Genomic DNA, 9,880 nt, shown 5'->3' with positions numbered 1-9,880 from the left:
GCATTTGGAGTGTCTGCCCGAGCTTCTCCATGATCACCGGAACCAGCTGACCCACGACCGCGACAGTGTCATCGGACGAGCACTTCACCACGTCGTTGAGAGTCTCGTATGCCGCGATTCTCAGCCTCGTCTCCGCCGCATCCTCTCGGTCGGCAGCCGCCAGGAGCGCCTGAACGATGTTCTGGAAGAAAGGTGACAGAGGATTGCTGCCACCGGTGCTCGTCAAGGAATCGTCGTAGCCGACAGCCACCGCATGGATCGCCCCGCAAACTTTCTCGGCAACATTCGGTGCGTCTTTGATGCTCTCGAGCAGCACTGACAGGATCAACGGGAGGTTGGCCTGGTTCACCACTGACGTATCCACACTGGGACCGTGAAGAAACTCGAAGATCCGGCTCAGCGTCCACGCGGTGGTGTCCTTGACGTGGCTGTTCTCGTCTTTCATGGCGTTGAGCATGAATGGTAGAGCGCTGGTGACGAGCGGCGCGAGCTTGTCCGGTCCGGGTCCCTCGAGAATGGATCCAAACGCGTAAGTCGCCGCCTCTCGGCACCGCCAGTCGGGCTTCGAGATGTTCTCTTGCACGTAAGGCATGACGAGCGGAACGATATCATCCCCGACCGCTTTGGCCACCAGTCCCAAGCAAGTCCCTCCCGCCATAGCCAAGTTCCACACGTCCTCGTCCTGATCCTGCCCCTCCTCCTGCTTTGTCAGCGTCTCCAGCAGCATCGGGACGAGGTAAGGCAGAGCCTGCCTGATGAAATGGAAGTTGGACAGCTCCGAATCCCCGGTCGTCGAGAACTCGTCCAAGAGCTCGATCTCTATGTCGCAAATGGAGCTCCAAAACTCGAGAGCCTGCAGCACCACGGACTCCTCGTCCTCCTTGACAGCCTTGGAAGTGATCGCGAAAACATCCTTCATGTAAGGCGCCAGCTTCTCGTAGTACGTGGACGCGATCGAAACCAGGCACTCAAACGCGGCCTTGCGGACTCGAGAATCCGGTGACAAAGTTGCCTCGCAGACCACCCTCATGATATAGTCTCGCTCCACCGTGTTGTCGAAGTTGGTCTGCGCGAAGTCGAGCGCATTGTAGAGCGCGTTGGTGGCGGCCAGCCTCACCTCACTGCTCGCCTCGGAGGAGTTCATACCTTGCACGACCGCCGTGAGCACGGAGTTTACTTGATCCTGCGCGAGAACCTCGGAAGAAATGGCCTCACACACGTAGCCCAGAGTCTCCAGCGTCGCCTCCTTGAGATGGGCGGCATTGGCGACGCCCATGGAGGACGTGACGTTGGCGAGAAGGCCTGGGATGAGCTCTGGCCACGCCTGGCGAGGGAGCTCTATCGCCGCCACCTTTGCAATCACTTGCGCCGCCGTGTGGCGCGCCTCCGCCACTGGCGCCGCCAGCGTCGCCACCAGCGCGGCCTTGATCTGTGCCCTGGCGGCGGAATCCAGCAGCAGCCAGCGGTCCCCTAGCTCCGCGCGCCGCCCGGCGTCCTTGGCGTCGAGGCTGTTCTTGAGGATCAACCCCGCGAGCTTGCGGCTCTCGGGCGGCTTGTCGTCGCTGGCGAGCTCGCCGCTGAGCGAGACGAGGAAGGCGGCGAGATTCTGGTCCTGGAACTGGCGGAGATTGTCCTCGGCGAGCTTGCGGACGCTGCCATCGGCGGATTGCGCGTTGAGGAGGACCTGGGTGACCTCCATGGCCATGGCCGCGGCCTCCAAATTTCTCTTGATCCCTCGCTCCTCTCCTCGGATTTTCTGCCCTGGATCAAAGAGTCCCCCGGGATCTCCCGCTAGCTAGCGTGTCACACCATTACCTTGCCTCCTCTCCACTGTCGCAATCCTCCTCCAGCGCCATCGCCATCGCCTTGGGTGAGCCCTTTTTGGGCCAGATCTAGCAGAATATCCCGCCGAAAAGGCATATTCTGCTTGCTCTGAAGATATTCTGCTACGCTCTATGACGGTATGTGCCTGGGCATCTTTTTGAAATCCAGGGAAGAATGGGAGCGCGGCCTTCTACGCGGTAATGTTCTACCGATCGATCGATCGCGATGGCGCGGGCGAGGATCTGAGTGATTCGCACTCGCGGATCGTTCGATCGGCCCGGGATTATGGCGGTAGCGTCGTCGCTCTCTCACGGAGGCCAGTATTTCCTGGGGAGGATCTTGATCGCAGCGCCAGCAGCAGCGTCATCGGTGAATGCGATCACGCTCTACCGCCACCAGCTCGTGAATTGCCGCAGATTGGTGGAAGGGCGATCGATCCACGCCGATCTTGTGAGGGACGGGCTAGACAGAGACGAGTTCTTGGCGAGCTATGTGATTCACATGTATCTCCGGCTTGGCAGTCTCTACGACGCGCGGCAGCTCCTCTGCCAGTTCGATCTCGACGACGCCGGGCTATGGACAACGATGATCTCGGCATTTGCCCAGCGCGGGCAACACCGCGAGGCGCTCGATCTCTTCCATGCGATGCAGCAGTGCGGGGTTCTTCCCACCAGGATCACCTTCGCGGCGGCCGTAAATCTCTGCGTCGCGCTCGGAGACGCGATCCAGGGCCGGAGGATCTTCGACCGAGCCACAGAGCGAGGGTTTGGAGGCGACCTCGTGCTCGCCAATTCCCTCCTCAATCTCTACGCCACGGCCGGGGGATTCTTGCGCGAGGCCATGGATTTCTTTGCGGTGATGGAGTCCCAGGATGGAATTTCCTGGACGACGCTGATGAAGGCTTGCAATCGTGAGCGGCAGTGGAAGATCTCGCTGAGGCTCTTCTGGCAGATGCAACAGGATGGATCATCGCGGCCGGACAAGACGAGCTTCGTGGTTGCGATCTCGGCGTGTAGCGAAACGCTGGATCTAGAGCGGGGAAAATCCATCCACGCGAGCTTCGCGGGGGTCAACGAGATCGAGACCGATGTGGCCGTGGCGTCAACGCTCGTCAACATGTATAACAAGTGTGGAGATCTCGCCCAGGCCTGCCGGATTTTCGCGAGAATACCCGAGAAGAGCTTGGTCACCTGGAACATCATGATCGCGGCCTACATCCACCATGGATTCCCAACCAAATCACTCCAGCTCCTCGATCAAATGCAGCTGGAAGGCATTCGCCCACAAAAGGTGCGCTTGTGTTCTTCCTGATCTTCCGTGATGACTTTCTCGTTTGACCCAATTCCAGGTGACTTTCATCAACAGCCTCAATGGCTGCTCGATCTTGGGCAAGCTGCGACCAGGCAAAACCATCCATTCCTGCGCTGCCGAGCAACGATTGATCGATCGAGACGTAGTTCTCTCCACCGCGCTTATCACCATGTACAGCAAGTGTGGCAGCGTCGACGAGGCGAGAAAGATCTTCGATTCCATGGCTGGGGACGTTAAGAACACAATCTCCTGGAACGCGATGCTGGCGGGCTACGCCCAGAATTCCCGATCCAGCGACGCGATCCAGCTCTTCCGATCCATGGACCTGGAGGCGCAGTGTGATCCAAATTCCACCACCTTCGCGACGCTGCTGGATGCTTGCGGGGAGATCGCGGCGCTGCGAGAGGGAGAGGCAGCGCACGATCGAATCATCGCGACTGGGCTCTCGATCAACCTCGTGCTGGGCACTGCGATCGTGAGGATGTATAGCAAGTGTGGCCGGATCGATCGAGCGCGCGAGCTCTTCGATCGGATCCGCGATGATCGAGGCAAGGAGGAGGATGTGGTGCTGTGGACGACGATGCTGGGGGGCTACTCCGATCGTGGCGATCACGCCGCGGCGCTGGAGCTCTTCCGGGAGATGAGGATCAAGCCCGACGCCATCGCGTTTGTCGCGGCGGTTGACGCTTGCGCGAATGCCGGAAGCATTCGTGATGGCGAGGAGATCTTGGCTCGAATCCGCGGCTGTGGCTGCGAGAGCGACGATCGCGTGGGCACCGCGCTGTGCTACATGTTCGCCCAGTTTGGCCTCTTGGATCGCGCATCACAGATCTTCGATCGATTGGAGAGCAAGAGCGCGATCTCCTGGAACGCGATGCTGGGCGCGATGGCGGCGCAGGGGCTGGCTATCGAGGCGATGGAGCTCTTCCGGCGGATGCTGGGCGAGGGATCGCGGCCAGACGAGATCACATTCGCGGCGATGCTGGATTGCTTTGTGGGGCAGAGCTCGCTGGGCGAGGGGCGATTCGTGCACGGCCTGATCAACGAGAGTGGGAGAGATCGCGGTGTGTTCTTGGGCACCGCGCTCCTCAACATGTATGGGAAATGCGGCAGCCTCGCCGATTCCATCGCCATCTTCGCCAATCTCTCCCATCGCAATACGATCTCTTGGAACGCGCTCATCGCCGCGCACGCGAGCAATGGCCGATTCCTCGAGAGCCTGGATCTCTTCCAGGAGCTCCAGAACGAAGGATTCCTGGCCAACACGATCACGTTCCAGAGCGTGATCGCGGCGTGCGGCCACGCCGGGCTCGCCGATCGAGGCTGCGATTACATGGTGCTCATGATCGAGGACCACGGGATTGTGCCGCTGCCGGAGCACTACGGGTGTATGATCGATCTGCTGGGCCGCGCGGGATGGCTGGGCGAGGCCGAGGATCTGGTGCTGCGAACGCCCCAAGAGGAGAGGGCTTTCAATGGAATGGCGCTGCTCAGCTCGTGTAGAACTCACGGCGATTTCGAGAGAGGGAGGCGCGTCGCGCAAATGCTGATGAAGATCGCGCCCGGCCGCACGGGCGCCTACGCATTGCTCTCTAACATCTACGCTGGAGCCCGCTAGCCCTAACCCTAATCCTCCCAATTCTTGGCGCCAATTTTTTAATTGCCCTAGTTTGGCGAGAAACTTTTTCTATTCTAGACCTTTAAAAGGTCGGAGATACCTTTGATTAGGGTTTATTCTAGGGTTTAGATGGCGACGAGAAGCTCTCGAGCTCCAATTGGAGCCGCATTGGGGAAGAGCGCGGGATTGGGAGAGATCGTCGGCATTTCCAGGTCGGCCGTGCGTTTCTCGACGCGGCGCAGGCTCACTACTATCAGATCGGCTGTGTCGGAGCGTATTGGCGCCGAGAGCAAGCCATCCAGCTCGCTTGAATCGGCATCCAGGGCGTTTACGGCCAAAGGCGATGGATTCCTCTACTGCGAGGATCGCAGGGTGCAAGACGTGATGGAATCGGTGCCCGAGAAGCGGCCATTCTATCTGTACAGTAAGCCCCAGCTTAGCCGGAATTTCTTGGCGTATCAGTCGGCATTGCAGGGCATTAGCTCCATCGTTGGCTATGCTATCAAGGCCAACAACAATGTGAAAATCCTCGAGCATTTCCGGAGCTTGGGCAGTGGTGCTGTGCTCGTGAGTGGAAATGAGCTTAGGCTTGCATTGCACGCTGGCTTTGATCCCACCAGGTAAAGTTTTTTATTTTCTTTTTCCTTCCAAGACATACTCGAGGAATAACTCTTTTTTTTCATCAGGTGCGTGTTTAATGGAAATGGAAAACTTCCCGAAGAGTTGGTGCTTGCTGCACAGAACGATGTGCTCGTCAACATTGATAGCGAGTTTGATCTCGCTCACATAGTCGAAGCTGGGAAGATTGCCAACAAGTGCGTCAGGGTTTTACTACGCATCAATCCTGACGTTGATCCACAAGTGAGTGGTGTTTCAATTTCATCTAGCGTGTTCGCGCCTCAATGTTTCTTTCAGGTTCATCCTTATGTCGCGACAGGCAACAAAAACTCCAAGTTTGGCATTCGCAACGAGAAGCTCCAGTGGTTTTTGGATGAGATAAAACAGCATCCCAATGAGGTGAAGCTTGTTGGTGCGCACTGCCATTTAGGCTCGACCATCACGAAGGCAAGCATTTCATTTTTTCTCTTTCTCTTATCGTAAGTGCGTTCCACAGGTGAATATCTTCCGGGATGCCGCATTGCTCATGGTCCAGTACATGGATGAGATCAAGTCTCAAGGTTTTGATTTAAAGTATCTCAACATTGGAGGTGGTCTGGGCATCGATTATTATCATACCGGGGCCGTTCTGCCAACACCAAGGGATTTGGTTGACACGGTAACTGTTTCTAGCTTTAGATCATTCCAGGGTATTGACTCAAAGATGCACCTTTAGGTTCGTGATCTGGTGGTTTCTAGAGGTCTGACTTTGATCATGGAACCTGGAAGATCGCTCGTTGCGAACGCGGCAGCGCTGGTTAACCGCGTGACGGGGGTCAAAACTAATGGCAACAAGAACTTCATTGTGATTGATGGTAGCATGTCTGAGTTGATTCGTCCCAGCTTATACGACGCGTACCAGGTAAGTGTCCAGCCATTCCATTTTCACTTCCTTTTTATTAACTCTTTATTTGACGCAGCACATTGAGCTCGTAGCTCCCGCTGGATCCGACGCTGAAGTGAAAACTTACGACGTTGTGGGGCCTGTCTGTGAGTCGGCCGATTTCCTGGGAAAGAATAGAGAGCTTCCAACTCCAAAGAGAGTAAGATGTTCATATAAGGTTTTCTTTCCGTGGTGATCTAAAACCTTGCGACAGGGCGATGGAATCGTTGTTCACGACGCCGGAGCGTACTGCATGAGTATGGCATCGACTTACAACTTGAAAATGCGGCCACCAGAGTACTGGGTATGTCCTCTTTGGTTTCTCCCTATCAATGCGTGACAAAAAATGAAAATTGTAGATCGAAGACGACGGATCCATAACCAAGATCAGACACGCGGAAACATTTGATGATCACTTGCGGTACTTCGAAGGTCTGTGACCACCATCAGTCGCGGCTTCTGCTTCTTATTTTGCTGGAGAATTTTGGAGTGCTTTCTAGAAGGGTGGAAAAAACCTCGGTTCTTTGTAACCTCGTCGAAGGAAAACGGTGAAACTTCTTCTTTTTTCTCTCGTCGGAAGCTCAGCCATGCAGGAAAGTTTAGACTCCGCTCTTTGCGATCGTAGTGAAGAACTAGCTCCTGTTATCAGCAAGCGGCTTGATGAGCTCCAAGATCTGGACGACCTCAGTCATTGACGGCCTGTTAGCAGGCACCGGCGACGTGCAAACCAGCCCCAGCTTGATCAGCGTCATCACCTCCTCCTCGGGATACACCACCATTTTCGGGTCCACACACAGCAGCGGCTTGCCATCGTCCGCCAGCGATCTCACAAAGTCACACAGGATCACTACATCGTTCTCGAGATACTCCACCGGCGGCTTCCCAGTGATGAGCTCCAGCAGCACGACCCCGAAGCCATAGACATCGCACTTCTCCGTCACCTTGAAGCTCTCGCAGCCACACTCCGGAGCCAGGTATCCCAGCGAGCTCTGGAGCTTGTTCATGACAACGAAGCGGTCCCTCGAGTGAAGCAGCTTGGCCAGGCCATAGTCGGACACCCGCGCGTTGAAGCCATCGTCCAGGAGAACGTTGCTCGACTTGAAGTTGTAGTGGATCACCCGCGGCCGACACTTGTGGTGGAGGTAGCAGAGGCCCTGCGCGGCTCCCAGCGCCACCTTGAAGCGGAGCTCCCACGGAAGAACAGATTGCTCGTGGAGTTTGGAGTGGAGGTTTCCGTTCGGGACGAAGTCGTAGATGAGCAGCTGCAGCTTTGGAGTGAAGTAGTACCCCTGGAAGTTGACGAGGTTCTCGTGCTGGATCTTCCCGAGGAACTGGACGCGCTTCTCAAACTCGTCCTGCGTTTCTACCATTCCTGGAACGCTCAGCTTCTTCACCGCCACTGTTCTTCCCGCGGCCAGCGTCGCCTTGTACACGGTTCCAAAGCCTCCTCGGCCGATCTCCGAGTTCTTGTTGAGCAGCGCCTGGGCGGTCGGGAGGAGATCCTCGTCGCGGCTGTCCGAGTCGTCCGTGAACATGACGAGCTTTCCAATGGCGAGATCTTCGCTGGGAGATGATCCAGGGAGGCTGTCCACGACGTAGAAGCTGGCTCGCGGCCTGGGATGGCTCCGAAGATTGAGGAGGCTGACGACGACGATGCCGAGAGCTATCACCGCGGCGGCCGAGATGGCGATGATGGCCGAGACGCTGAGAACGATCTTGCTCGAGGGTGGTGAACGATGGTCTGAAGATGAGATGATCGGGTCTGGGGTGGTGGTGGCGTTTGGGTTGAGGACGATCGGTTTTGGGATTGCGGGGCAGTCGATGCTGAGCGAGGCACCGCAAAGATGAGCGTTTCCAGCGAAGGAGCTCGGATCTAGCAATGGAAAAGCTCCATCGCTTGGAATGGGGCCGGCGAGAGAGTTGTGCGAGACGTTGAAGAGCGAGAGGTTTTGGAGCTGGGCGAAGCTTGTTGGGATCTGTCCGGTGAGATGGTTTGATGATAGATCCAAGCTCTGGAGGCTGCTCAGATCGGCGAGCTCGACGGGTATTCCTCCAGTTAAGTTGTTTTGCGAGAGATCCCTGCATGGACAAGAAACTTACGTGAAAGTCTGTCTAGGTGGCAAACGCGAAGAACACTTACAGGTATCGCAGAGAGGAGCAGTTTCCAAGCCCCTCAGGAATGATTCCAACTAGAGCGTTGTCATCCAGTTTGAGAGTTTCCAGCGATGGAGAGCCGCCAAAGCTTCTGGGGATGTATCCTGTGAGGAAGTTACTGCTGAGGTCGAGGCTGCTTAGCTCGGACAGTCCAGCGACGAGTTCTTCCGGAATGCTGCCCGACAGCCCGTTTTGTCCCAGATTCAAGCTTCTCAAGTGCTGGCAGCCGGAAACCTGCGGTGGGATCTCGCCCTCGAGAGAGTTTCTCGACAAATCCAAGCTCTGGATGACTTTGCAAGCGCTGGACGAGTTTGACGACGAGAGAGCCACGGGGAGGCCTCCAGAGAAGCTGTTCATGGCGAGAGCCAACCTTTCCAGCTCCAGCTCGAAGATCTCGTCAGGGATGGCGCCGGAGAAGTTGTTGCTGCTCAAGTCGATGGTGGAGAGGTTGAAGCATCCGGCCAAGGCTGGCGGAAGAGCTCCCTGGAGATTGTTGTTGTGGAGGTAGAGCCTCCGCAGCGCCTTCATGGAGCCGATGGAAGATGGCAGCGTCCCTCCCAGATCGTTCTCCGCGAGGTTGAGCTCCTGGAGCTCCGGAAAGCCAGTGACGATCCACTCGGGCACGCCACCAGAGAAAGAGTTCCCAGGCAAGCGAAGAACTTCCAGCCGAGACAAGCTCTCGAGGAAGGACGGGATTTCTCCGGACAGGAGGTTGTAGCTCAGATCCAAGCTCACCAGCATTTGACACTGGCCAAGCTCCGGAGGGATCTCCCCGCTCAACGAGTTGTGCGAGAGGTCGAGGGAGCCCAGCCGGGACAGCGATCCAACTCCGGCTGGGATGGAGCCCGAGAGCCGGTTCTCGGACGCTCCCAGAGCTTCCAAGCTCTCGCAGCTGGCGATGGAGTCCGGGAGATCGCCCTCGAGCTGGTTCCCGGAGAGAAACACGTACCTCAGGGACTTGGAACAATTGGCGAAGAGCTCGGGTGGCACACTCCCGGAGAAAGAGTTGTGGGAGACGTCGAGGAGGGAGAGGAGCTCCAAACTGGCGAGGCTGGCTCCAGGGAGGGGACCCGAGAGAGCGTTGTGGCTTAAGCTCAGGTTTCGCAAGGATTTTAGCACGCGAATCTGTGGAGAGATGGATCCCGAGAGATTGTTCCTGGCGAGCGAGAGGACCTGGAGGTGGTCGAGCTTGAGGAGGCCCCGTCCCAGCGGTCCCGAGAGCTCGAGGCCATCGAGCGTGACTTGGGTGACTCTCCCGGATTGTGGGCTACACTGGATCCCGGTCCAGTTGCACGGGCTCGCCGAATCCTCGCTCCAGGAGGCCAGCGCTCGTCGTGGGTCGTGAAGATCCGCCCTTGAAGAAGGTCGCAACACCCACCACTATGGGTTATGCTCACGCTGCACTGCCGTCTGGGCCCTTTTTTTATTTTTTT

The 9,880-nt window shown here is 57.1% G+C and overlaps 4 protein-coding genes across 4 annotated transcripts in view; 2 read left to right on the top strand and 2 right to left on the bottom strand.

Moving 5' to 3' along the window:
- LOC9658517 (importin subunit beta-1) overlaps positions 1-1,912 on the bottom strand; it is a 5,250-nt gene extending 3,338 nt beyond the window's left edge. Inside the window, exon 1 of the mRNA XM_024664538.1 lies at positions 3-1,912. Coding sequence (XP_024520306.1) covers positions 3-1,705 — 1,703 coding nt within the window. The 5' untranslated portion in view covers positions 1,706-1,912. The remainder of the gene's footprint in view (positions 1-2) is intronic.
- Positions 1,913-1,945: 33 nt separating this feature from the next.
- LOC9658516 (pentatricopeptide repeat-containing protein At2g39620) lies at positions 1,946-4,844 on the top strand. Its single transcript, XM_024664532.1, has 2 exons — positions 1,946-3,114; positions 3,173-4,844. The coding sequence occupies exons 1-2, from the start codon at positions 2,110-2,112 to the stop codon at positions 4,751-4,753; spliced, it is 2,586 nt and encodes an 861-aa protein (XP_024520300.1). The 5' UTR covers positions 1,946-2,109; the 3' UTR covers positions 4,754-4,844.
- A 5-nt stretch (positions 4,845-4,849) lies between these two features.
- Positions 4,850-6,857, top strand: LOC9663060 (diaminopimelate decarboxylase 2, chloroplastic). The gene is made up of 8 exons (XM_002990706.2): positions 4,850-5,373; positions 5,440-5,614; positions 5,669-5,818; positions 5,868-6,029; positions 6,087-6,272; positions 6,331-6,453; positions 6,508-6,597; positions 6,653-6,857. The coding sequence occupies exons 1-8, from the start codon at positions 4,883-4,885 to the stop codon at positions 6,731-6,733; spliced, it is 1,458 nt and encodes a 485-aa protein (XP_002990752.2). The 5' UTR covers positions 4,850-4,882; the 3' UTR covers positions 6,734-6,857.
- A 61-nt stretch (positions 6,858-6,918) lies between these two features.
- The window catches only part of LOC9658515 (probable LRR receptor-like serine/threonine-protein kinase IRK), a 6,132-nt gene continuing 3,170 nt past the window's right edge, over positions 6,919-9,880 (bottom strand). Inside the window, exons 2-3 of the mRNA XM_024664537.1 lie at positions 8,434-9,827; positions 6,919-8,372 (exon numbers count right to left, since the gene is read on the bottom strand). Of these exons, the coding sequence (XP_024520305.1) occupies positions 6,926-8,372; positions 8,434-9,827 (2,841 nt within the window). The 3' untranslated portion in view covers positions 6,919-6,925. The remainder of the gene's footprint in view (positions 8,373-8,433; positions 9,828-9,880) is intronic.

Source organism: Selaginella moellendorffii, unplaced genomic scaffold, assembly GCF_000143415.4.
Source record: "Selaginella moellendorffii unplaced genomic scaffold, v1.0 SELMOscaffold_111, whole genome shotgun sequence".
In the NCBI taxonomy this organism is placed as follows: domain Eukaryota; kingdom Viridiplantae; phylum Streptophyta; class Lycopodiopsida; order Selaginellales; family Selaginellaceae; genus Selaginella; species Selaginella moellendorffii.
The sequence above is the reverse complement of the archived record's forward strand: the minus strand, read 5'-3'. Positions and strand labels throughout refer to the sequence as shown.

Bases quoted from the DNA above. Each gene is read 5' to 3' on its own strand.
- LOC9663060 (XM_002990706.2), top strand. From the start codon at position 4,883: ATGGCGACGAGAAGCTCTCGAGCTCCAATTGGAGCCGCATTGGGGAAG. The intron at 5,374-5,439 runs GTAAAGTTTTTT...TTTTTTCATCAG, and splicing joins GCTGGCTTTGATCCCACCAG to GTGCGTGTTTAATGGAAATG. The intron at 5,615-5,668 runs GTGAGTGGTGTT...TGTTTCTTTCAG, and splicing joins ATCCTGACGTTGATCCACAA to GTTCATCCTTATGTCGCGAC.
- LOC9658516 (XM_024664532.1), top strand. From the start codon at position 2,110: ATGGCGGTAGCGTCGTCGCTCTCTCACGGAGGCCAGTATTTCCTGGGG. The intron at 3,115-3,172 runs GTGCGCTTGTGT...ACCCAATTCCAG, and splicing joins AAGGCATTCGCCCACAAAAG to GTGACTTTCATCAACAGCCT.